Source organism: Pecten maximus, unplaced genomic scaffold, assembly GCF_902652985.1.
Source record: "Pecten maximus unplaced genomic scaffold, xPecMax1.1, whole genome shotgun sequence".
Classification (NCBI taxonomy): Eukaryota; Metazoa; Mollusca; class Bivalvia; order Pectinida; family Pectinidae; genus Pecten; species Pecten maximus.
The window spans coordinates 20,185-44,729 of record NW_022979521.1 but is presented as its reverse complement, the minus strand read 5'-3'; the positions used below and the strand labels follow the sequence as shown (position 1 = coordinate 44,729).

Below are 24,545 nucleotides of genomic sequence, written 5' to 3'. Positions count from 1 at the left end.
TTTGTTCCTAACTCTCTGATTAATTTGACACAAATGATGAAAAGCAAGTTATATTGTATATTCGTTGACTTTGAAAAAGCATCCCATTGAGTGTGGCGAAAAGGTCTTTAGAACAAAATGCTAATGAGTGGAATTAATGGGAAAATTTTTAAGATACCTTTTAATATGTACCAAGGCATTCAATCAAACGTGATTTTAAATGGTGAGTTTTCTGGCTATATCCCATGTGAAAGGTTTAAGACAAGGGGAAACTCCATCTCCGTTTTTATTTAGTCTATACCTGAACGATCTTGAAGAGTACATGGCCCTAAATAGCGTACATGGTTTGAAAAGAATCAGTGCTAAATTAGAATCTGACTTAACTATTTACTTGCAGCTTTTTATACTACTTTATGCTGACGATATCGTACTTTTTTCAGACTGTCCAGTTAACTTGCAATTGCAACTGGATGTTTTAACGAATACTGTAAACGATGGAAATTAAAAGTTAATATAGAAAAAAAAATGTATGGTTTTTAATAAAGGATGTAGAAGCAAAAAAACTGAATTTTTATTTGGTAATAAGGTGATAAGTACGTTGGTAACTTATTTTATCGGACAGATTATTTCCATGAAACGAAATAATACAATATCAAAAAGGCTACTATAGGAATGTAGGATGTTATTAAGAAAGGTAGACAACACAACTTATCGACTTATTGTATATTATGACTTATTTGAAAAGATTTTCAAACCAATTTGATTGTATGGATGTGAGATTTGGGGTTTAACTGACCTCAAATTAATTGAACGTGTACACTTTCAGTTTTATAAATTTATAAATTGGATTAAAAAGTAGTACTCCCAATAAGATTGACTGAAAAGTAACATCAGATTTTTATCATTGTCAAAATCCGAGATGATCGCCAGGCAATCATAAGGTTTATTTGATCATTCTAATATTCGATAATGCATAAATATGTACCCGGATGAACTTTAATACATGGACGTGATTTTAAATGGTAACGACAAATTTCATTTTATGAAATTCAAGATGGCCACTCTTCGGTCATTTTGTTTATAGTTTTTTTCCGGTAAATTTTGACGAATTAATCAAGAGTGAAACTATAGATTGTCAGATGTTGTTTGTGTTTTTCTGCGATTATGCTAGATGGTGTATGTTTATGTTTATATGTATATGTTTTTTTAGAATATAAATGTCTTCAATGATACAAAATTAAAAACAAAAGTTTTGACGAATTAGCGGAAACAAATTGCATTTCATCATATACATGATGGCCGTCTTGAATTTCTGAAAATGACATATGAAAAGATTCATTAAGTACCTTTTAAAGCGACAATAGCCTTTAAAACTGTCCAGATTGGTTATGTCGCCCATTTGACTACATCTTGTGTGTTTGCGAAAAAAAAAATTTACATGAGCGTTTTTTTGAGAGATGTCAAGTTCAAGGTGTTTGTTTGCTCAATTGCTAATATTTCATAATGAACAAAAAATACTAGTTCATATATAAATCAATTTGTTAGTATATAGTTATTGTATTGCATATATATGTATATTTTTTCCAATAAATTTATTTTGATGAACAAAAAGTGAAAAGATCTTGTTATTTTATGATATCTTCAATTATAAGTGGTCCAGGACGGGGACGAACCCTGTTGGTGAATACTTCATTCTGTATGGGTCATGTAAACATGTCAAGTCCCTGTGGCTGTAATCAACTTATAGCTACCGTAGCCCCTTCCGTACATTAATATATACGAATGTACGTGTACAAAGGAGAATCGGCGTCTCTAATACCCAATAATATCTTATGTTCCTCTTGTTATGACTGTGTGTTATGGCGTAAAATCTCACAAATACTACTCATTACTAGTCCAATACTAAACCAATTTATTGAAGGGTCGCGGTGGCCGAATGTTTAAGGTGTCCCAACACTTCATTGATCACTAGCCCTCAACCTCTGGGTTCAGTTGCGAGTTTAAAATCCACGGGGACAGTTACCTGGGGTGGGTTTTTCTCCGGGTACTCCGTCTTTCCTCTACCGCCAAAATTAAACCTGTCACGTTCTTAAATGACCCTGACTGTTGTATTAGTAGGTCGTTAAACTAATTAACCTAAACCAATACAATTATCAAAATTGCACTCAATTCTACAGTATTTTAACTACCGGTATTATTATTTTATAATTGTAATTAGTTTACTCTGTAAAATATAGACATTCTTCATGTGAAATTTTGATGCATAATATCTCATATGCAACAAGAAATTAAAAATAACAACAATGCCAAGTTTCCAGTGGCACCGTCATCCTTCATATTAATCAAAACTATCATGAAAATCACGTTACAAAATTCATATTGTTAAAAAAAATCCTTAAAAATATAATCTAATGAAATAAAAGAACCATTTCAGCATACACACTTCTGTTGAAATAAGCCCATTCACAAATCCAGGATTGTTAAAAATTATTAAATGGTATGATTAATAACAAATAAGAATGGGCAGAAAGACTTTTTGACCGGACAGTGGAAACTTATAGTCCATACATGTAGATGTAGCTGTACATATATGTAGGTACATGTACATGTTGAAATATTAAAGACATTGTGGTTTTATGTTGCTTTTGGACGATCCTTGATGTAATGCATACATATGAATTCAACTTGTCATTAACTACATGGAAATTGCTATAACTATTAAGTTCCTTAATCAAAAAGAAATAAAATGCTTTTCAATGCAACGTTAACTGATTGGTAAAAATCCGGAAATGGTTTGGTTTCTTTTTATAAAACTCCATCATTCGGAACGCCTCGTTTGTTCCGAATACACGCTTTCCCGGGAATCTGGAAATCTGCCCGATGTAATCTAGCCCCCACGGTAAGATGTGTTTATCTCAATTTCACGCATATACTGTGTAGAAATGACTTGATTTATGACTGCCATACGTATTAAGTGGCTGTTGGAGTGATAATGTAACCACTGTCAGCGATTTCATGATGTAGCAAACTACGCCAAAGTTAGTATGTCACTGACTTGGTGAATCACAGGCGTCTGCACCACAGTGCCCGGTTTCTAATAATCAATATATATAATACATCTATAAAGTCCACTCTACTACTACATAAATATACTATTTATTAAGTAGTAGAATGACATTCACTATTTATATAGTAGTAGATTTGAATTGATATATATATCTTATATAATGGAATGATTATTGTAAATCGGGTACCTCTACCTGTGGAGCTGCACCTGGTCACGGGCTCGGTGTAATATGTCGTATGACATTAGTTAACATCCACAACATGATGTCGGTTTTTAAACATTGATAACCCCATTTCCTGTTCACTGTTGTTGTTAACAGTCATTTAGATTAAATTCATTTTCTGATGCAGGATGTAAATCCTCTATACCAGACTCAATATATAAACCTTATGGATACAGATTTCGCTACATCACTAATTGAAGCTTTAAAATTGTACAAAATATCTTTATTTTCCCAGTGATTATCCAGCCTGTTTAAATATATGTTATTGAACACGTAGTCCCAGTGTACCTGGTTGGTTATCTGGTTATATGCACAGGAAAATTTACTAGCCTGAGTTGAATCCTCCAGTCTGAGTTTGCCCTGATTTTTATAGTATTTCTATAAGGATTTTTATATGCTCCTATTAATAGAACATCAAACTCCTCGTGAGGATAACGTAGGATCTGGACAATGGACGGATGATTTCTGACAGAAAGTTTATTGTCACAACTCACAACTATGATTCCCTCCATCAATGTGAATGATAGTGTTGTGAAACAATGAACCCAGAAAATGCTACAATTAGCAGATATATGTTGTGGATCATTGCAATAATATCTGGTATGATAAAATATTTCTAATGCATATTTAGAAATGTATTAGCCTTCTGTGATATCACAAAATCTTAAATTCAAGCATTATACTGATATTATAATAATTGTTGCTGTGATCTGCCTCATGCATGATACTTGACCTACAAAAAATGTAAATGGAGAACTCTTGTGTGGATACTGATCCAGAAATGGTATTTGTGACCACATGGATGCAACTACTCAGAAAAAAACATTATTTGATAGCGTCAGCTGCAGTTTTAAAGAGGTATTCTGGGGCAGTTGGCAGGTACTGACCGATGTAGGCCAGACCCGGTGGTTTTTCTCCGAGTGCTCTGACATTCCTCCACCTCCAAAACCTGGTACGTCCTTAACTGACTCTGGCTATTAATAGGACGTTAAACAATAACAAACAAAACAAGAAAGTGTCTTGCACTTCATTTTGGATTTTGGATTTGGTCTGTGGAATGTAGTCTGTGGTATGTGGTCCATGGTATGTGGTCTGTGGAATGTGGTCTGTGGTCTGTACTGGTTCATGGTGTATGGTCCGTAGTATTTGGTCCTTGGTATGTGGTCCATTGTATGTAGTCTGTGGTATGTAGTTGATGGTATGTGGTCTGTGGTATGTTGTCAGTGGTTCGTGGTCTGTGGTCCTTGGTATGTGGTCCATGTTATGTGGTCTGTGGTATGTGGTTCATGGTATATTGTTCATTGTGTGGTTCATGTTATGTGGTCCATGGTGTATGGTCCATAGTATGTGGTCTGTGGTATGTGGTCCATGGTATGTGGTCGGTGGTCCGACGTGGTCCGTAGTATGTGGTCTGTGGTACAGTTGAGTGTAGACACCCAAGTGCACTCCGAGTGCACTCCGTTTGGACTTGGAGTGCACTCTGTTTGGACTCCAGGTAAACTTGGAGTGCACTCCAAGTGGACTCCGAGTCTACCTGGAGTCCTATAAGACACCATGTCTGCCCCGGGTCTATAATCAGACTATATCATATATAAATATTGATACTTTGATGCTTTTAGTATAATTTATTATAAATAAATAGATTTTTACAAATTACTTTTGTTCTGTTCATATTACGATTTACATTTGTTTAGTCTACTAGGAATATTTATTTTATTGTTAATACATGGTAATAATGCCTACATGTTAAATCTGTATTTATTAAGATCCATAAAATACAGTTATACAATCTATGCTATAATCAGGTTTTTATGAAAGTTAATTGCTTATTATTTCATATTTTATTAAAATGTAATTAAACTGTATTTCATTTTATTAAGGAAGTAAAAAATTATTTCAATTAGAATATTTATTTCTGTACACATATCATGACTTTAAAGGAAGTTTAGATAATGTATCTATATTATGTTATTGATTATTCAAAATATTGAAAGTTTACAGTATTTAATTACTTATGTGGGTTTTTTTAATAAGACATTCTCTACATGAAAGGAAAATATAACTACAGATATGTACTCAGTTCAGGCAAGTACTGTCCTGGGTTCACAGAAATACCTATGTCCATATTTGTTGTTGTATGGCTTCAAATGATGAAGCTGTGCAAAGCTGGGTGTGTAGCCTCAGGCCACCAGAACAGTAAGATTATCTCCTGACCTGAAGGAAAGGATTGTAGCTCTCCATCTGAGAGGCCTTAATCAGACCAAAATTATAAACGAAATACCGATATAATTAAGGTGGAAATGTCAAAATAAGCTGTAAAACCATTAACAAACTGTTAAACAGGTTTTAGAAGACCAACTTTATTGAAATGAAGTTATTCTATACCGAAATTAGGAAGTAAAAATAAGCTGTTTCTTATAACAGTGTAACCTGTCTAAACTGTAAGTCATTGAGACTAAACGTATTGGCCGGTTTATGCAGGTGTCCGGTATGTAGAGGTGAAATGTTGAATGATACAAGTTCAGAAAAAAATAATGTAAATCAAATTAAGAAATGACGCAGTTCTTATCTTGTTATATTCAAAAATATAAAGACATTGCTTTAAAAAAATATTTGTAAAGAAAGAGATTAAAGTAAAAAAAAAAATCAGTATAATTCCCAATGGTATAATAAATGTAAATTCACCATCTCCCAAAACCAACCTATAGCCGTATACCCGTAATTAGTACACATTGTTCTCGTCCAGGAAATGGGATCATAATAGGAAACAGGAAACTGCCTGAGGTACAATTTGCCCTGTGGCAGTTGGACACTGGCAACCTATGTACCATTTACCTGTAAAACTTACCTGTTGGAACTACATCGTTTTCTATTCCTATAATGCAGTCAATATCTATCATCGATGTGTCACTCATACATGTAACAGATACAGATCATGAATGTACAATGGTTGTTCAAGACAATTATAAAATCATAAAGTTAAATGTTTAAACTTTAAAAATTTCATAAGGTAAGCTGCAGTTAGTGTATGGAATGTTTGATAAGTATTTACTTATAACTCAAACATGGAAATCACATTAATCTATGGTGATTTACATTATAATTGACTTCTAATACTCTATATATACTTACATTATAATATTAAAGACACAAAGTAATAGTACCAGACTGAGTTTGAAATAAAATATCTTTTGTTATGTTTTTTTTTTATATATATGATGATGACTTATAACTGTTGTTGTAATAGTATTTTAATAGTAATGAACAATCATATCATTTCAAAAGTGTCAGATATAGACAGTCACAAGTCTGTACCTATATTCTATATGAACTTGGTATATAGCTATAGGTTAGCCTGAGTTTCCTCTGGCCCTGACACCATATACACCAGACATGATGTCAGGGCCAGAGGAAACTCGGGCTAGGTAAAGGTAAGGAGTGGTGACCAGTTTCCATCTAACAATTAAGGGTGTCTTTATCTAGTTAGATGACTGTGTACACCTGTCCTGATCTTCACACCTTATAAGGTAAACTTGGAGGAAGGGGTCATTATTGGGGTCAGTGTCCAAGTCTGTCTTTTCTCCACACCCCTGTTATCACGCTTGATATACAGGTAAATATTGATTCTGGAAGGGGGGGGGGGGGGGGGGGGGGGGGGGGGGGGATTGTATCTTACATAACAGTTAAAAGAACTCTATGTATGACCTGGATTTAATTAGGCAAGTATAACAAAACAAAAAAACAGTTGGTTTACCAAATGGAAATGTAAGTCTGATGTTAAACTCTAAACAAAACTAGACATTGGATCCAGAATATGCTATCAAGGTGATAAAAAAACAAGCTTTCTTTTGTATTGTATGTTAAGTAATATATATACTGTTGGAAGTAAAGTATTTGAAATATTAAAAAACAGTTGTACTTTGAGTACAAGATAGTTCCGGTACACATTCAGACTCTACATTTTGAGAGACCACAAACAACTTGCCAAATACATTTCTGTTTATTCCCAATTTCTATTCATCTATGGCTTGGCTTGTTAAAATTCTTCAAATCTTAGGAATGCTGTCATATATTTTTCAACAAAGTGCCATATCTATTCAGTCACTTATACAGGGTTTTCTATTAAAAAAAAATCAATTATATTAGATACATTGTTTGTTAACCAAGTAAAAATGAACCAACGAAATCATATGGTATATACAAAGATAAAACAGTAACAAATATCTTATTGTTACATGTTTTAGGAGTCTTAAATGTATATGCATGAGTATACATCTATTTATAAACATTATGTGTCTTTGTACTTGGTTACAGGTACATGTGATACATGTGGACCAAGGTAGAATTGGGGCCTGATTGGACTCCAGGTAAACTTGGAGTGCACTCGGAGTGCACTCCAAGTCCAAACGGAGTGCACTCGGAGTGCACTTTGTGTAACCTTTAGTCTACACTCAACTGTATGTGGTCCATGGTATTTGGTATGTGGTATATGGTCCATGGTCCATGGTATGTGGTCTGTGATATGTGGTCAGTGGTCCATGGTCCGTAGTATGTGATCCATGGTATGTGTTCTATGGTATGTGGTTCATGGTATGTGGTCTATGGTATGTGGTTCATAGTATGTAGTCCGGGGTCTGTGCATGGTCCATGGTATGTGGTCAATGGTATGTGGTCAGTGGTCCGTGGTATGTGGTCTGTGGTATGTGATCCATGGTATGTGGTCGGTGGTCAGTGGTATGTAGTCTGTGGTATGTGATCCATAGTATGTGGCATGTGGTCCATGGTATGTGGTCCATGTAATGTGGTCCATGGTATGTGGTCGGTGGTATGTGGTCCATATTATGTGGTCTGTGTTGTGTGTTCCAGGGTGTCAGTGTGTGGTCCATGGTATGTGGTCTATGGTCCTTGGTATAAGGTCTGTTGTCCGTGGTCCATTGTATGTGGTCCATGGTATTGGGTCCGTGGTATATGGTCCATGGTATGTGGTTCATGGTATGTGGTTCATTGTGTGTGGTCGGTGGTATGTGGTCGGAGGTCCATGGTGTATGGTCCGTGGTATGTGCTCCATGGTATGTTGTCCATGGTATGTTGTCCATGGTATGTGGTCCATTGTATGTTGTCCATGGTATGTTGTCCATGGTATGTGGTCGGTTGTATGTGGTCTGTGGTATGTGGTCCTTGGTATGTTGTCAGTGGTTCGTGGTCTGTAGTCCATGTTATGTGGTCCATGGTATGTGGTCTGTTGTCGGTAGTTTGTGGTCCATGGTATGTGATCAGTGGTCCTTAGTCCATGGTATGTGGTCCATGGTATATGGTCCATTGTATGTGGTCAGTGGTCCGTGGTATATGTGATCCATGGTATGTGGTCCATGTTATGTTGTATGTGGTCCATGGTATGTTTTTTGTGGTCTGTGGTCCTTGGTATGTGGTCCATGGTATGTGGTCTGTTGTATGTGGTCCAAGATCAGTGGTATGTGGTCCATTGTATGTGGTCTGTGGTCCTTGGTTCATTGTACTTGGTCCATGGTATGTGGTCCATGGTATGAGGTCTGATGTTATGTGGTACGTGTTACATGGTCTATGGTATATGGTCCGTGTTATTTTGTCTAGGGTCTGTGGTCGGTGGTATGTGGTTCATGTTTTGTGGTCCGTGATATGTGGTCTGTGGTATGTGGTCCGTGGCATGTTGTCTATGGTCGGTGGTATGTGGTCCATGTTATGTGGTCCATGGTATGCGGTCCATGGTATGTGGTATGTGGTCCTTGGTATGTGGTCCATGGTATAAGGTCTGTTGTCTGTGGTTCATTGTATGTGGTTCATGATATGTGGTCCGTGGTCTATGGTCCTTGGTATGTGGTCCATGGTATGTGGTGCGTGGTCCATGGTTTATTGTCAATGGTATAAGGTCTGTTGTCTGTGGTCCATTGTATGTGGTCCATGGTATGTGGTCCATGGTATGTGGTCTGTTGTATGTTGTCCATGGTCTGTGGTACATGGTATGTGGTCCTTAGTCCATGGTGTCTGGTCCGTGGTCTATGGTATGTTGTCCATGGTCCATGGTCCGTAGTGTGTGTTCCGTGGTATGTGGTCCGTGGTATGTGGTCCATGGTTTGTGGTCTGTGGTATGTGGTCCGTGGTATGTCGTCTGTGGTATGTGGTCCGTGGAACATGGTCCATGGAATGTGGTCCGTGGTATTTGGTATGTGGTATGTGGTCTGTGGTATTTGGTTCAACCTTCTTGTGTCTTTGATCACACCTGACTTCATGGTAAATTGACTTATATATCAACAGTTCTGACTGATCATAGATGTTTATGTATATATATTATGCTCATCTTAAAGAGGATGTTGCTATATATACTTAGAAATGACAATCCCAAATCTACGTAAATAATTGTAATACCGAAAAAGTTCTCTCCATTGATGCTGATCTTTATAAAAAAAAAAAAAATGACCCTCATTTCAAACCACTGAATATGTAAAGGATTCCTTTGAAATAACGTAAAATGATTGAATCTACGATTTTAATATATTGACTCATTCGAAGTTGCCTGGCTTAATGTCCTATACAGTTTTATGGTAGTTTCCATCTTTTTAAGATAAGTTTGTTAGATTTATTAATAGATATATATATACAGACTGTATATTAAAATATCTATCAAAATGGAATTAAAACAGCAGTTTGTAGTTTAAATATTTGGGACAAAATCCTTGATCAAATTGTATGACAAACAGTAGCAGATTCTTTCCTACCCATTTTAGCTGCTTTCATTATTGAAAAACATGTTTTTCTATGTTTCTTTCAAGCTCTGGTTTTAAATGTTTCAGATAGCTGCACAACACAAAGAAAAGGTTATGGCATCAGCCCCAAAGTCAAGAAGGAGAACAGTACAACCACATGTGGCTGTTGATGATGATATCCGACATCAACTTTTTGTAAGTTTAACCTCTGCTGTGTATTTACAAAGCCTTGAACCCAATTTTTCCATCAATTTACACTGATTTTGAAAAAAGACCTTTACTTTAAAGTTTAAGTTCTCTTATTACCAATTTGCTACCAAAGAAAATGTCTTTGTATATATATACAAAAACAAACAACAACACAAAAGCAAAATCATCATTCACTATAGATTGTGACAGTGAGGTATAATTTGACTCATTGTCACTATCGTAGTGAATGCTGCTTATGTTTCGATGTTTCTAGCACCCAATATATAATATTTTGGTTTCCCATATGCTAGAATTGCCTTCTGCAAGGATCATTTTGAGCTGTCTCTTAGAACAGTAGACATGCAAGAGGCTTGCATGTTGTTCAGTGTGGTATCAACCAGCTACTACAAGTCTGACTCGTCCACTAAATGACCCTGGCTGTTGAAGAGGATAAACTCAGGAAAACAAGCATGTTAATATGTATCCAACTGGCCCCTAAGAAAAATAGTTAAAGAGACCTTGACCTCAAAACCCTGAAAATGGTACTAGATCTGTAGCTACTCATACTGAAGTTTCATACCAACTTTAACCAACATACCCTGAAGCACTAGGCTGAAAAAAGTGTGAAAAACTAAGTGGATGGACTGACTGAGGGACATGCAGACTGATGAGGAGGAAACCTCTAGTCCCCACAGGTTTCATCAGTTCAGTAGGGGATTATGATTGCATATTAGGAGGTTTTTTGGGTAAAAAAATCAAGAGAAAAACAAATTATAACGAAAAGAAAAAAAATCCAAAAAATGGTTAAACTATCTGAAAATCTGGAAAAAAATTTGTTATAAAACATTCAATATAGCTGCCATCTTGGAAAATTCATTTTCAACTTCTTCGGTACAACTCAAATGCCATTTAGTTGAAATAATGTGTCCATGGGAGTGTTGAGAAGCTAAAAGCTGTTGTCAAAAATACATAAAAAATATTAAATATTCATTGATGACATGTAGCAAACTATACTGAAATCAAATGAAAAGCCGCCCGATAACAGGTTAAAAACATCAGTTTAAATATAGAAGTCATATATATTTTTTTAAATGTACTGGTAACCATTATTTTTTGAGATTAGGAAGTAAAGTTGACAAGAAGTAAGCAAAAAGGTCACATGACATTTTGCTATTGATTACTATTTAGTTAACGCACCTGTTATGCTGTAAAACAGATATCCAAGATGTCAGGAAAATTAAGCAGTACATCGATCAGTCCCCCACTGGTAGGGGGTAAGCTTAGTCAATAGTTGTTCTGCTGTTTTGTCCAGGGTCTATCACCTTCTACACTGTGTCATATGATCTTCATACTTGGGGTATAGATTCATTTTGGTGAGATTATTGATCATGTACATGTATCAAAAGAAAGTCACTCTGACCCACATTTTGTCATTTGACCTGTAATGTTTGTCCCCATTCTATCTCATACACTACAAAACCACCACTGGAACTTCAAACTTATATGGGTTCATCTTGGTGAGAAAGGCGGTTTGTCATGTATCAAATATGGGACAATCTGACCTACATTTTGACATTTGACCTTCATCAAAGAAAAAGTGTGTCCATGGCAGCCTGTGACTATCTTAAACATTACTTTTATAGCAACAACAACAAAATTAAAAGTCAATATTTTCATAGTCCAATTTTCTCAATTGTTTGTATAATATAAGATAATGTATACAACACTTTTGTTCTACACTATTAAACTGTTTTAAACTACAGATTTAAAAGTAACAGACAATAATATCAACATATAAAGATGATTTTTCAGCCACATATTATGATTAAATTCAGCTCTTTAAGTGTAACACAACAACACCATATGGTTTACAATAGTTTATTACATATAGACTGTGTCTACTTGGTTATAAAGTTTATCAATTTCATGACCATTGTTCGCTATCTCCTCTCTTCTCCCTCTCCCGCCGTGTTCTCCCCAAGGGAGCTCTTCCTTCCCTGTCTGGGTATTTCCCTCTCCTTCAGCATCCTTTTGTTTTCTCTCCTCACCTTTAGATTTCTCTCTTTAATACCCAATATCCCATGTACTTATATATATAAGTTTAGCAACTTTCCTTCCACCCCGCCTCTCTGCATATAACTAACAAAGTAAGGCACGTGCGCAAACATATGTACCTGATCATTGCTTCCCCTCCCAGTAACCTATCTATTATTGTCACCGCTTATCATGACTCTAGCAATACAATCTAAGATTGGACCGATCCTTTCCCTATTCTATCACCAAGGAAATCACACGGCCTACACCCCTGAGCTCTGTTTCAGATTCTACACACAACCTGTCAATCACAGATGTTGTTTTCTCTAGTTGAGTATTGCATGACTTTTGACCTGCTGTCTCTGATAGTTACTATTTTACCATGTTTGATTTTACCAGATTAAATAGAATATAATCGTATTTCTCTGTACTTGCAGGGCTGGAAGGCTACCTACAACCAGAGAGCTGTTCTTGTAAGGGTGATGTGCAAAGGGGGCAAAAGCAAAATGGACAGTGGTATCCAGTTTGTGAAATTCATTGACAGTGAAATAATTAATCGGTGTGAATATCCTGACCGAATGCCAGAAGAGTATTCTGAATTTAGTTATATGGGCTCAAATGTGTCTTTGGATAATTTCTATGATCTTCTGAAGGAATATCATGAATTAAGAGATTTCAATCTCAGTGCTATGTGGGAGGACATATTTACAATTGTGGAGCAGCGTGGATATTATTACACACCAGGAAGAGATGCCGGGTGGAAGTCAAAAGAGTGGACAAGGGAATTGCAAGAAAAATACAACATACTTTCAACAGGTAACTCCAACGTTTTAGGTCACGTTAGGTAAAAGTCTGAAGTGATCTATTAGGATCACAAGTAAAAGTCTGAAGTGATCTGTTGGGATCACAGGTAAAAGTCTGAAGTGATTTGTTGGGATCACAGGTAAAAGTCTCAAGTGATCTGTTTGGATCACAGGTAAAAGTCTCAAGTGATCTGTTGGGATCACAGGTAAAAGTCTGAAGTGATCTGTTGGGATCACAGGTAAAAGTTTGAAGTGATCTGTTGGGATCACAGGTAAAAGTCTCAAGTGATCTGTTGGGATCACAGCTAAAAGTCTCAAGTGATCTGTTGGGATCACAGGTAAAAGTCTGGAGTGATCTGTTGGGATCACAGGTAAAAGTCTGAAGTGGTCTATAAGGATCACAGGTAAAAGTCTCAAGTGATCTGTTGGGATCACAGGTAAAAGTCTCAAGTGATCTGTTGGGATCACAGGTAAAAGTCTGGAGTGATCTGTTGGGATCACAGGTAAAAGTCTGAGGTGATCTGTTGGGATCACAGGTAAAAGTCCCAAGTGATCTGTTGGGATCACAGGTAAAAGTTTGAAGTGATCTGTTGGGATCACAGGTAAAAGTCTGGAGTGATCTGTTGGGATCACAGGTAAAAGTCTGGAGTGATCTGTTGGGATCACAGGTAAAAGTCTGAAGTGGTCTATAAGGATCACAGGTAAAAGTCTCAAGTGATCTGTTGGGATCATCTGTTGGGATCACAGGTAAAAGTCTTGAGTGATTTGTTGGGATCACAAGTAAAAGTTTGAAGTGATCTGTTGGGATCACAGGTAAAAGTCTCAAGTGATCTGTTGGGATCACAGGTAAAAGTCTCAAGTGATCTGTTGGGATCACAGGTAAAAGTCTGGAGTGATCTGTTGGGATCACAGGTAAAAGTCTGAAGTGGTCTATAAGGATCACAGGTAAAAGTCTCAAGTGATCTGTTGGGATCACAGGTAAAAGTCTCAAGTGATCTGTTGGGATCACAGGTAAAAGTCTGGAGTGATCTGTTGGGATCACAGGTAAAAGTCTGAAGTGGTCTATAAGGATCACAGGTAAAAGTCTCAAGTGATCTGTTGGGATCACAGGTAAAAGTCTCAAGTGATCTGTTGGGATCACAGGTAAAAGTCTGGAGTGATCTGTTGGGATCACAGGTAAAAGTCTGGAGTGGTCTATAAGGATCACAGGTAAAAGTCTCAAGTGATCTGTTGGGATCACAGGTAAAAGTCTGGAGTGATCTGTTGGGATCACAGGTAAAAGTCTGGAGTGATCTGTTGGGATCACAGGTAAAAGTCTGAAGTGATCTGTTTGGATCACAGGTAAAAGTCTGAAGTGATCTATAAGGATCACAGGTAAAAGTCTCAAGTGATCTGTTGGGATCACAGGTAAAAGTCTGGAGTGATCTGTTGGGATCACAGGTAAAAGTCTGGAGTGATCTGGTTGGATCACAGGTAAAAGTCTGGAGTGATCTGTTGGGATCACGGGTAAAAGTCTGGAGTGATCTGTTGGGATCACAGCTAAAAGTCTGAAGTGATTTGTTGGGATCACAGGTAAAAGGCTGAAGTGATATGTTGGGATCACGGGTAAAAGTCTGGAGTGATCTGTTGGGATCACAGGTAAAAGTCTGAAGTGATCTATTAGGATCACAGGTAAAAGTCTCAAGTGATCTGTTGGGATCACAGGTAAAAGTTTGAAGTGATCTGTTGGGATAACAGGTAAAAGTCTGAAGTGATCTGTTGGGATCACAGGTAAAAGTCTCAAGTGATCTGTTGGGATGACAGGTAAAAGTCTGAGGTGATCTGTTGGGATCACAGGTAAAAGTCCCAAGTGATCTGTTGGGATCACAGGTAAAAGTCTCAAGTGATCTGTTGGGATCACAGGTGAAAGTCTGGAGTGATCTGTTGGGATCACAGGTAAAAGTCTCAAGTGACCTGTTGGGATCACAGGTAAAAGTCCTGTGTGATATGTTGGGATCACAGGTAAAAGTCTGGAGTGATCTGTTGGGATCACAGGTAAAAGTCTCAAGTGATCTGTTTGGATCACAGGTTAAAGTTTGAAGTGATAAGTTGGGATCACAGGTAAAAGTCTTGAGTGATCTGTTGGGATCACAGGTAAAAATCACAAGTGATCTGTTGGGATCACAGGTAAAAGTCTGAAGTGATCTGTTGAGGTCACAGGTAAAAGTCTGAAGTGATATATTGGGATAACAGGTAAAAGTCTGGAGTGATCTGTTTGGATCACAGGTAAAAGTCTCAAGTGATCTGTTGGAATCACAGGTAAAAGTCTGAGGTGATCTGTTGAGATCACAGGTAAAAGTCTCAAGTGATCTGTTGGGATCACAGGTAAAAGTCTCAAGTGATCTGTTGGGATCACAGGTAAAAGTCTGGAGTGATCTGTTGGGATCACAGGTAAACGTCTCAAGTGATCTGGTTGGATCACAGGTAAAAGTTTGAAGTGATCTGTTGGGATAACAGGTAAAAGTCTGGAGTGATCTGGTTGGATCACAGGTAAAAGTCTCAAGTGATCTGTTGGGATCACAGGTAAAAATCTGGAGTGATCTGTTGGGATCACAGCTAAAAGTCTGGAGTGATCTGTTGGGATCACAGCTAAAAATCTGGAGTGATCTGGTTGGATCACAGGTAAAAGTTTGAAGTGATCTGTTGGGATAACAGGTAAAAGTCTGGAGTGATCTGGTTGGATTACAGGTAAAAGTCTCAAGTGATCTGTTGAGATCACAGTTAAAAGTATCAAGCGATCTGTTGGGATCACAGGTAAAAGTCTCAAGTGATCTGTTGGGATCACAGGTAAAAGTCTTGGGTGATCTGTTGGGATCACAGGTAAAAGTCTGAAGTGATCTGTTGAGATCACAGGTAAAAGTCTGAAGTGATATATTGGGATAACAGGTAAAAGTCTGGAGTGATCTGTTTGGATCACAGGTAAAAGTCTCAAGTGATCTGTTGGAAGCACAGGTAAAAGTCTGAGGTGATCTGTTGAGATCACAGGTAAAATTCTCAAGTGATCTGTTGGGATCACAGGTAAAAGTCTCAAGTGATCTGTTGGGATCACAGGTAAAAGTCTCAAGTGATCTGTTGGGATCACAGGTAAAAGTCTCAAGTGATCTGTTGGGATCACAGGTAAACGTCTCAAGTGATCTGGTTGGATCACAGGTAAAAGTTTGAAGTGATCTGTTGGGATAACAGGTAAAAGTCTGGAGTGATCTGTTGGGATCACAGGTAAAAGTCTGGAGTGATCTGTTGGGATCACGGGTAAAAGTCTGGAGTGATCTGTTGGGATCACAGGTAAAAGTCTGGAGTGATCTGTTGGGATCACGGGTAAAAGTCTGGAGTGATTTGTTGGGATCACAGGTAAAAGTTTGAAGTGATCTGTTGGGATCACAGGTAAAAGTCTCAAGTGATCTGTTGGGATCACAGGTAAAAGTCTCAAGTGATCTGTTGGGATCACAGGTAAAAGTCTGGAGTGATCTGTTGGGATCACAGGTAAAAGTCTGAAGTGGTCTATAAGGATCACAGGTAAAAGTCTCAAGTGATCTGTTGGGATCACAGGTAAAAGTCTCAAGTGATCTGTTGGGATCACTGGTAAAAGTCTGGAGTGATCTGTTGGGATCACAGGTAAAAGTCTCAAGTGATCTGTTGGGATCACAGGTAAAAGTCTGGAGTGATCTGTTGGGATCACAGGTAAAAGTCTCAAGTGATCTGTTGGGATCACAGGTAAAAGTTTGAAGTGATCTGTTGGGATAACAGGTAAAAGTCTGGAGTGATCTGGTTGGATCACAGGTAAAAGTCTCAAGTGATCTGTTGGGATCACAGGTAAAAGTCTGGAGTGATCTGTTTGGATCACAGCTAAAAGTCTGGAGTGATCTGGTTGGATCACAGGTAAAAGTTTGAAGTGATCTGTTGGGATAACAGGTAAAAGTCTGGAGTGATCTGGTTGGATTACAGGTAAAAGTTTCAAGTGATCTGTTGGGATAACAGGTAAAAGCCTCAAGTGATCTGTTGGGATCACAGGTAAAAGTCTGAGGTGATTTATTGAAATCACAGGTAAAAGTCTCAAGTGATCTGTTGAGATCACAGGTAAAAGTGTGAAGTGATCTGGTTGGATCACAGGTAAAAGTCTCAAGTGATCTGTTGGAATCACAGGTAAAAGTCTGAGGTGATTAATTGAAATCACAGGTAAAAGTCTCAAGTGATCTGTTGGGATCCATCACGGGATTTCTTCAGACTTTAATTTTTTTTTAAGAATTATATGATCTCATAATTAGTATGACGTCAAAGCAACAATGACATTGATCATTAAACAAAGGTCATACAATCCATGTTTCTTTTGACCTGGAAATTAAAACCGTTTTTAAAAGTGAAGGTACAACCGTCCACAATAAGTTTACATGTTCCACAGTTTTAGAGAATAAATAAAGCTAAAACAGTGTTTGGTGCTAAGGTCCCAGAAGATCTCTTGTATTAGTTAAATGTTGTAATATGTGATATCTACACATTGTTTTAAGAATTTTAGAACTGATTCCATCATTAACAGTTGCTTTGGAAGACTTTGGATATCCCAGAATAGTTCAAACAAAAGAAAATATCAAGAACTCTGCTATATCTTACAATGATCTTAACTAGCTTCATTCCAACTATTTTTTCTATTTCAGAGCAAAAGATTTTCCTGACAACATTTGAAACAGCACTGAAGTGTGATATGAGGAAGGGGGAAGCTAAGACCTGGATGACAAAAATGGTCGAGCTGATGAAATCTGGCACAGACGAAGCACTCAGGGTAGTATTAACTCTGGAACCATCACTGCATGACAACACTAATACAGAGTTGGAAGTGATTAATGGTGACCAACACGAGGATTTTCAGAATTTGTTTCTGCCTTATAATCAGCCTCTTAAATCTTCTTCTGCAGCATCAGATTTATTTGAGGATTCCGAGGACTCTGAGGAAAACATTTCGAAAATTCACCGCTTCACTGTAGTGCCAGATTTTTGTGTCCTGCTTCCTGACTATCCTGGCGTGTTTCCATTGGTCACTGAAATGAAATCGGCGAATTGTGAACTTCAAGGGTTGACCCGAAATATAGGGCAGTTGCTGTCAAAAATGCACTTCCAGGATATCGTTTTTGGGGTTGTCATAACACCAACTGCATATATTTTGTCTGTAATAAGGAAGAGTGACAAGACAAATGAACTGCTGTTTCAAAGGGCAGTGGTAGATTTGACAACTGTAGATTCAGATGGAAACTTAACACTTAATCTCAACAACTTCAAAGAATTGTGTACGTTTGTTTATCGTGTCTTGAAGTTGAGTTTGCTAACAAAATGCCAACTCTAATAACATTATAGGAAAATTTACATAATAATCATTTCGATCACTTCATATTTCCTGCAGTAAAGTTGGACTAAGACAGTAGCTGACTGCCAAACAGTGGATTGATATATTTATGGGTGTTTCCACAAAACTGATATGGATGTGTTTACTACCAGATTTAGATATTGTATCTACTTGAGAATATTAAATTGTTTCCGAAAAAGAGAGAAAAGTTATGTATTATATTGTAGTTTATGCATGTAGAGTATCTGTGTTAGCTCACACTGAGGTCTGGTGAGCTTACTTATGCCATGGCACAGAGTTGTCTGTCGTTGGGCTGTTCATCAACTATTTCTACATATCTACATATACATGTGCATTAATTTAATTTATGTACAAGAACCTTGAACCCCAAACCCTATCTTGGTTTATAACCTGCCCCGACCTGATCTAAGTCTATAACCTGTCCCCAACCATATCTAGGTCTATAACCAGTCCCCCAACCCTATCTAGGTCTATAACCTGTCCCCCAACCCTATCTAGGTCTATAACCTGTCCCCCAACCCTATCTATGTCTATAACCTGTCCCCAACCCTATCTAGGTCTATAACCTGTCCCCCAACCCTATCTAGGTCTATAACCTGTCCCCAACCCTATCTAGGTCTATAACCTGTCCCCCAACCCTATCTAGGTCTATAACCTGTCCCCCAACCCTATCTATGTCTATAACCTGTCCCCCAACGCTATCTAGGTCTATAACCTGTCCCCAACCATATCTAGGTCTATAACCTGTCCCCCAACTCTATCCAGGTCTATAACCTGTCCCCAACCCTATCTAGGTCTATAACCTGCCCCCAACCATATCTAGGTCTATAACCTGTCCCCAACCATATCTAGGTCTATAACCTGTCCCCCAACCCTATCTAGGTCTATAACCTGTCCCCCAACCCTATCTAGATCTATAACCTGTCCCCCAACCCTATCTAGGTCTATAACCTGTCCCCAACCCTATCTAGGTCTATAACCTGTCCCCCAACGCTATCTAGGTCTATAACCTGTCCCCAACCATATCTAGGTCTATAACCTGTCCCCCAACCCTATCTAGGTCTATAACCTGTCCCCAACCCTATCTAGGTCTATAACCTGTCCCCCAACGCTATCTAGGTCTATAACCTGTCCCCAACCCTATCTAGGTCTATAACCTGTCCCCCAACCCTATCTAGGTCTATAACCTGTCCCCCAACTCTATCTAGGTCTATAACCTGTCCCCAACCCTATCTAGGTCTATAACCTGTCCCTAACCCTATCTTGGTCTATAACCTGTCCCCAACCATATCTAGGTCTATAACCTGTCCCCAACCCTATCAAGGTCTATAACCTGTCTCCAACTCTATCTAGGTCTATAACCTGTCCCCAACCATATCTAGGTGTATAACCTGTCCCCAACCATATCTAGGTGTATAACCTGTCCCCAACCATATCTAGGTCTATAACCTGTCCCCCAACCATATCTAGGTCTATAACCTGTCCCCAACCATATCTAGGTCTATAACCTGTCCCCCAACCATATCTAGGTCTATAACCTGTCCCCAACCATATCTAGGTCTATAACCTGTCCCCAACCATATCTAGGTCTATAACCTGTCCCCAACCATATCTAGGTCTATAACCTGTCCCCTAACCCTATCTAGGTCTATAACCTGTCCCCCAACCCTATTTAGATCTATAACCTGTCCCCCAACCCTATCTAGGTCTATAACCTGTCCCCAACCCTATCTAGGTCTATAACCTGTCCCCCAACGCTATCTAGGTCTATAACCTGTCCCCAACCATATCTAGGTCTATAACCTGTCCCCCAACTCTATCCAGGTCTATAACCTGTCCCCAACCCTATCTAGGTCTATAACCTGTCCCCAACCATATCTAGGTCTATAACCTGTCCCCAACCATATCTAGGTGTATAACCTGTCCCCCAACCATATCTAGGTCTATAACCTGTCCCCCAACCATATCTAGGTCTATAACCTGTCCCCAACCATATCTAGGTCTATAACCTGTCCCCCAACCATATCTAGGTCTATAACCTGTCCCCAACCATATCTAGGTCTATAACCTGTCCCCAACCATATCTAGGTCTATAACCTGTCCCCAACCATATCTAGGTCTATGACCTGTCCCCCAACCATATCTAGGTCTATAACCTGTCCCCAACCCTATCTAGGTCTATAACCTGTCCCCCAACTCTATCTACATTGTAGGTCTATAACCTGTCCCCCAACTCTATCCAGGTCTATAACCTGTCCCCAACCCTATCTAGGTCTATAACCTGTCCCTAACCCTATCTAGGTCTATAACCTGTCCCCAACCCTATCTAGGTCTATAACCTGTCCCCCAACCCTATCTAGGTCTATAACCTGTCCCTAACCCTATCTAGGTCTATAACCTGTCCCCAACCATATCTAGGTCTATAACCTGTCCCCCAACCCTATCTAGGTCTATAACCTGTCCCCCAACTCTATCTAGGTCTATAACCTGTCTCTAACCCTATCTAGGTCTATAACCTGTCCCTAACCCTATCTAGGTCTATAACCTGTCCCCAACCCTTTCTAGGTCTATAACCTGTCCCCCAACCCTATCTAGGTCTATAACCTGTCCCTAACCCTATCTAGGTCTATAACCTGTCCCCAACCATATCTAGGTCTATAACCTGTCCCCAACTCTATCTAGGTCTATAACCTGTCCCCCAACCCTATCTAGGTCTATAACCTGTCCCTAACCCTATCTAGGTCTATAACCTGCCCCCCAACTCTATCTAGGTCTATAACCTGTCCCCAACCCGATCTAGGTCTATAACCTGCCCCCCAACTCTATCTAGGTCTATAACCTGTCCCCAACACTATCTAGGTCTATAACCTGTCCCCAACCCTATCTACATTGTAGGTCTATAACCTGTCCACCAACCCTATCTAGGTCTATAACCTGTCCCTAACCCTATCTAGGTCTATAACCTGTCCCCCAACCATATCTAGATCTATAACCTGTCCCCAACCATATCTAGGTCTATAACCTGTCCCCCAACCCTATCTAGGTCTATAACCTGTCCCCAACCCTATCTAGGTCTATAACCTGTCCCCAACCATATCTAGGTCTATAACCTGTCCCCAACCCTATCTAGGTCTATAACCTGTCCCCAACCCTATCTAGGTCTATAACCTGTCCCCCAACCCGATCTAGGTCTATAACCTGTCCCCAACCCTATCTAGGTCTATAACCTGTCCCCCAACTCTATCTACATTGTAGGTCTATAACCTGTCCCCCAACCCTATCTAGGTCTATAACCTGTCCCCAACTCTATCTAGGTCTATAACCTGTCCCCAACCCTATCTAGGTCTATAACCTGTCCCTAACCCTATCTAGGTCTATAACCTGTCCCCAACCCTATCTAGGTCTATAACCTGTCCCTAACCCTATCTAGGTCTATAACCTGTCCCCAACTCTATCTAGGTCTATAACCTGTCCCCAACCCTATCTAGGTCTATAACCTGTCCCCAACCCTATCTAGGTCTATAACCTGTCCCCAACCCTATCTAGGTCTATAACCTGTCCCCCAACTCTATCTAGGTCTATAACCTGTCCCCCAACCTTATCTAGGTCTATAACCTGTCCACCAACCCTATCTAGGTCTATAACCTGTCCCCAACTCTATCTAGGTCTATAACCTGTCCCCAACCATATCAAGGTCTATAACCTGTACCCAACCCTATCTAGGTCTATAACCTGTCCACCAACCCTATCTAGGTCTATAACCTGTACCCAACTCTATCTAGGTCTATAACCTGTCCCCCAACTCTATCCAGGTCTATAACCTGTCCCCAACCCTATCTAGGTCTATAACCTGTCCCCAACCCTATCTAGGTCTATAACCTGTCCCCCAACCCTATCTACATTGTAGGTCTATAACCTGTCCCCCAACTCTATCCAGGTCTATAACCTGTCCCCCAACCATATCTAGGTCTATAACCTGCCCCCCCCCCCCCCCCAACTCTATCTAGGTCTATAACCTGTCCCTCAATCCTATCTATGTGGTCTATAACCTGTCCCCGACTTTATCTTGGTCTATAACCTGTCCCCATACCCTATATACATGTAGGTCTTTAACCTGTCCCCAACCCTATTGTATCCTAGTACCAAACTGAATCTGTGTCATTACCACACACCCGCCAATATATAGGTCTTTAACCCCTCCCAGACTGGGTCGAGGGGATGTAGAGACTTCCGAGACCGTATTGGGGTACAAGCAATTCAGTGTCGCCTCTAGCTGCATCTTGATTCGATAGCGATGGTCGAGACCTCACGTGTACACCCAGTGTTGGCTACCTGTGTATACACAGACTGATGATCCACAAGTAAAGTGATGCTCTATGGAGAGTAATCGGGATCACAATTGCTTGGTACAATATCTGCATACGTCTTTACGACTGGAGTCTACATCTGGACCCAGTTGTTCAAAAGGTGATTAGGCTGATCACAGTTTAACAACAATTTTAAAATCCTCATGAAATCGTTTCTTGTAATACTAATTTGACAAAAAAAAATAATCAGCGGTTTCATGAAAAAGTGTCAATTTCGTTGCAGACATCTACATTTTTTTTGTAATTAAACATTTTGTCTTGGATAAAGTCGTTGATGAGGTTAATATGTATTTGATATTCCGGTCTCGCTTTCGATATGCATCGTCGTCTGACAAATACAACTGGAACATGTAGATGGAGATATAACATGTATTTCCCAGGTCATGCTGGATACTAGAGTCTCCGATAATGTCAGAAAAGGTAGGAATGGACATCCGGAGGCAAAATTATCTAATATAAAGCAATTCTATATAGATCAAGCTAGATAAATTCACAAGTATATCAAATTTCACTGCAATGAAGAAAGTTGCTCCTGAACCGCTGCGTGACAGTATTCTCAAACTTGTACTGTAAACGTTGAAATTTAGGCGAGGGGAAATTCACGCTAATTACGCGGACCCTTTTGATCGCGAAAATTTTCCCCACGTGTATTACTTTGATATTAATTTGAGTATACTCTAACTACGAAGGAAGGTGGGTCGATCGCGAAAATTACCCCCACACGTATAGTTTACGTATCGAAATCGCGAAATTAACCACCCGCGAAAATAACCACGTTTACAGAACTGTATCAGTTCTTATATGTAGCCACAAGCGATTTTCTATTATTTCCGAAAATGTGTCATTGCTTCTTGCATCTGTTGCAGACATCATATGATAAACGATCGAGCTATATATTTCGGCGGTTTTATTTTATATTTAGCCTTCAGTACAGGTTATTTCCACCAATTTTGGTTGACCGCAAAAATATTTTCATTTTGACAACATTATAAAAGTCATATGAAAGTATTCATAAAAGTTTCAGAACAGTCCAAAACTTGTTCGGAATATCCATTCAATCTGAACTGAAACACAAATTAGGCCACATACCGATACTTTGTATATAGACGTTTATTAAGCCACGTGGCAGAGTATTACATGTAAACCATATGTTTGAGCATTGAGTCAAAACTCTGCAAATCTTTGGTACAAAGTAAAAATTCACATAGTTAGGTCTGCTAGAACTTCAATCAGAGCATACTATTAAAGCTTTATTTAAATCAAACCATCGCATTCTAGGAAGTAATCTGGTTAGTTGCTCACGATATGACACGACAAAACATGTACGTCAGAGTCCTGATTCTTGCCTCTCCTGCACTAGACGTCACACCGAGTTTGTGACTATGAACAATTCGTATCTGATAGTCCATTTCCGGAATGTGGCACTAGAAATTACCAGGGAATTCCAAAATCTACTAACGAAATATCAAGTGTAACAAGTACAAATAAACCTCTCTACAGATCATTACCAAAATCATGACAAGTATCGTCACTCTATCAGTACAACAAATTACAGGACACGTCAATGACATCATATGAAGTACATCGTCTACATGTATGTTACATACAAAAGTAGATTTGCTCCAAAGGATATATATCAGTCTATATGAATACATTAATATCGCCCATATCTTTAATAATTTGGATCAGTATCAACACAAACAAGATACTTCATGTAGCACATTTCAAAACAAATTGATTATAACAGACGT

At 38.8% G+C, this 24,545-nt stretch overlaps 1 protein-coding gene across 1 annotated transcript; it reads left to right on the top strand.

Moving 5' to 3' along the window:
- The first annotated feature begins 2,815 nt into the window (after positions 1-2,815).
- On the top strand, positions 2,816-18,837 carry LOC117318788. The gene is made up of 4 exons (XM_033873743.1): positions 2,816-2,878; positions 10,097-10,204; positions 12,670-13,048; positions 17,724-18,837. The coding sequence occupies exons 2-4, from the start codon at positions 10,124-10,126 to the stop codon at positions 18,404-18,406; spliced, it is 1,143 nt and encodes a 380-aa protein (XP_033729634.1). The 5' UTR covers positions 2,816-2,878; positions 10,097-10,123; the 3' UTR covers positions 18,407-18,837.
- The last annotated feature ends 5,708 nt before the right edge of the window (positions 18,838-24,545 follow it).

What these genes read in the sequence shown, in the direction of transcription:
- LOC117318788 (XM_033873743.1), top strand. Translation starts at nt 10,124, where the DNA reads ATGGCATCAGCCCCAAAGTCAAGAAGGAGAACAGTACAACCACATGTG. An exon ending in ATATCCGACATCAACTTTTT is followed by an intron (nt 10,205 to 12,669) that starts GTAAGTTTAACC and finishes CTGTACTTGCAG; the next exon opens with GGCTGGAAGGCTACCTACAA. An exon ending in ATACAACATACTTTCAACAG is followed by an intron (nt 13,049 to 17,723) that starts GTAACTCCAACG and finishes TTTCTATTTCAG; the next exon opens with AGCAAAAGATTTTCCTGACA.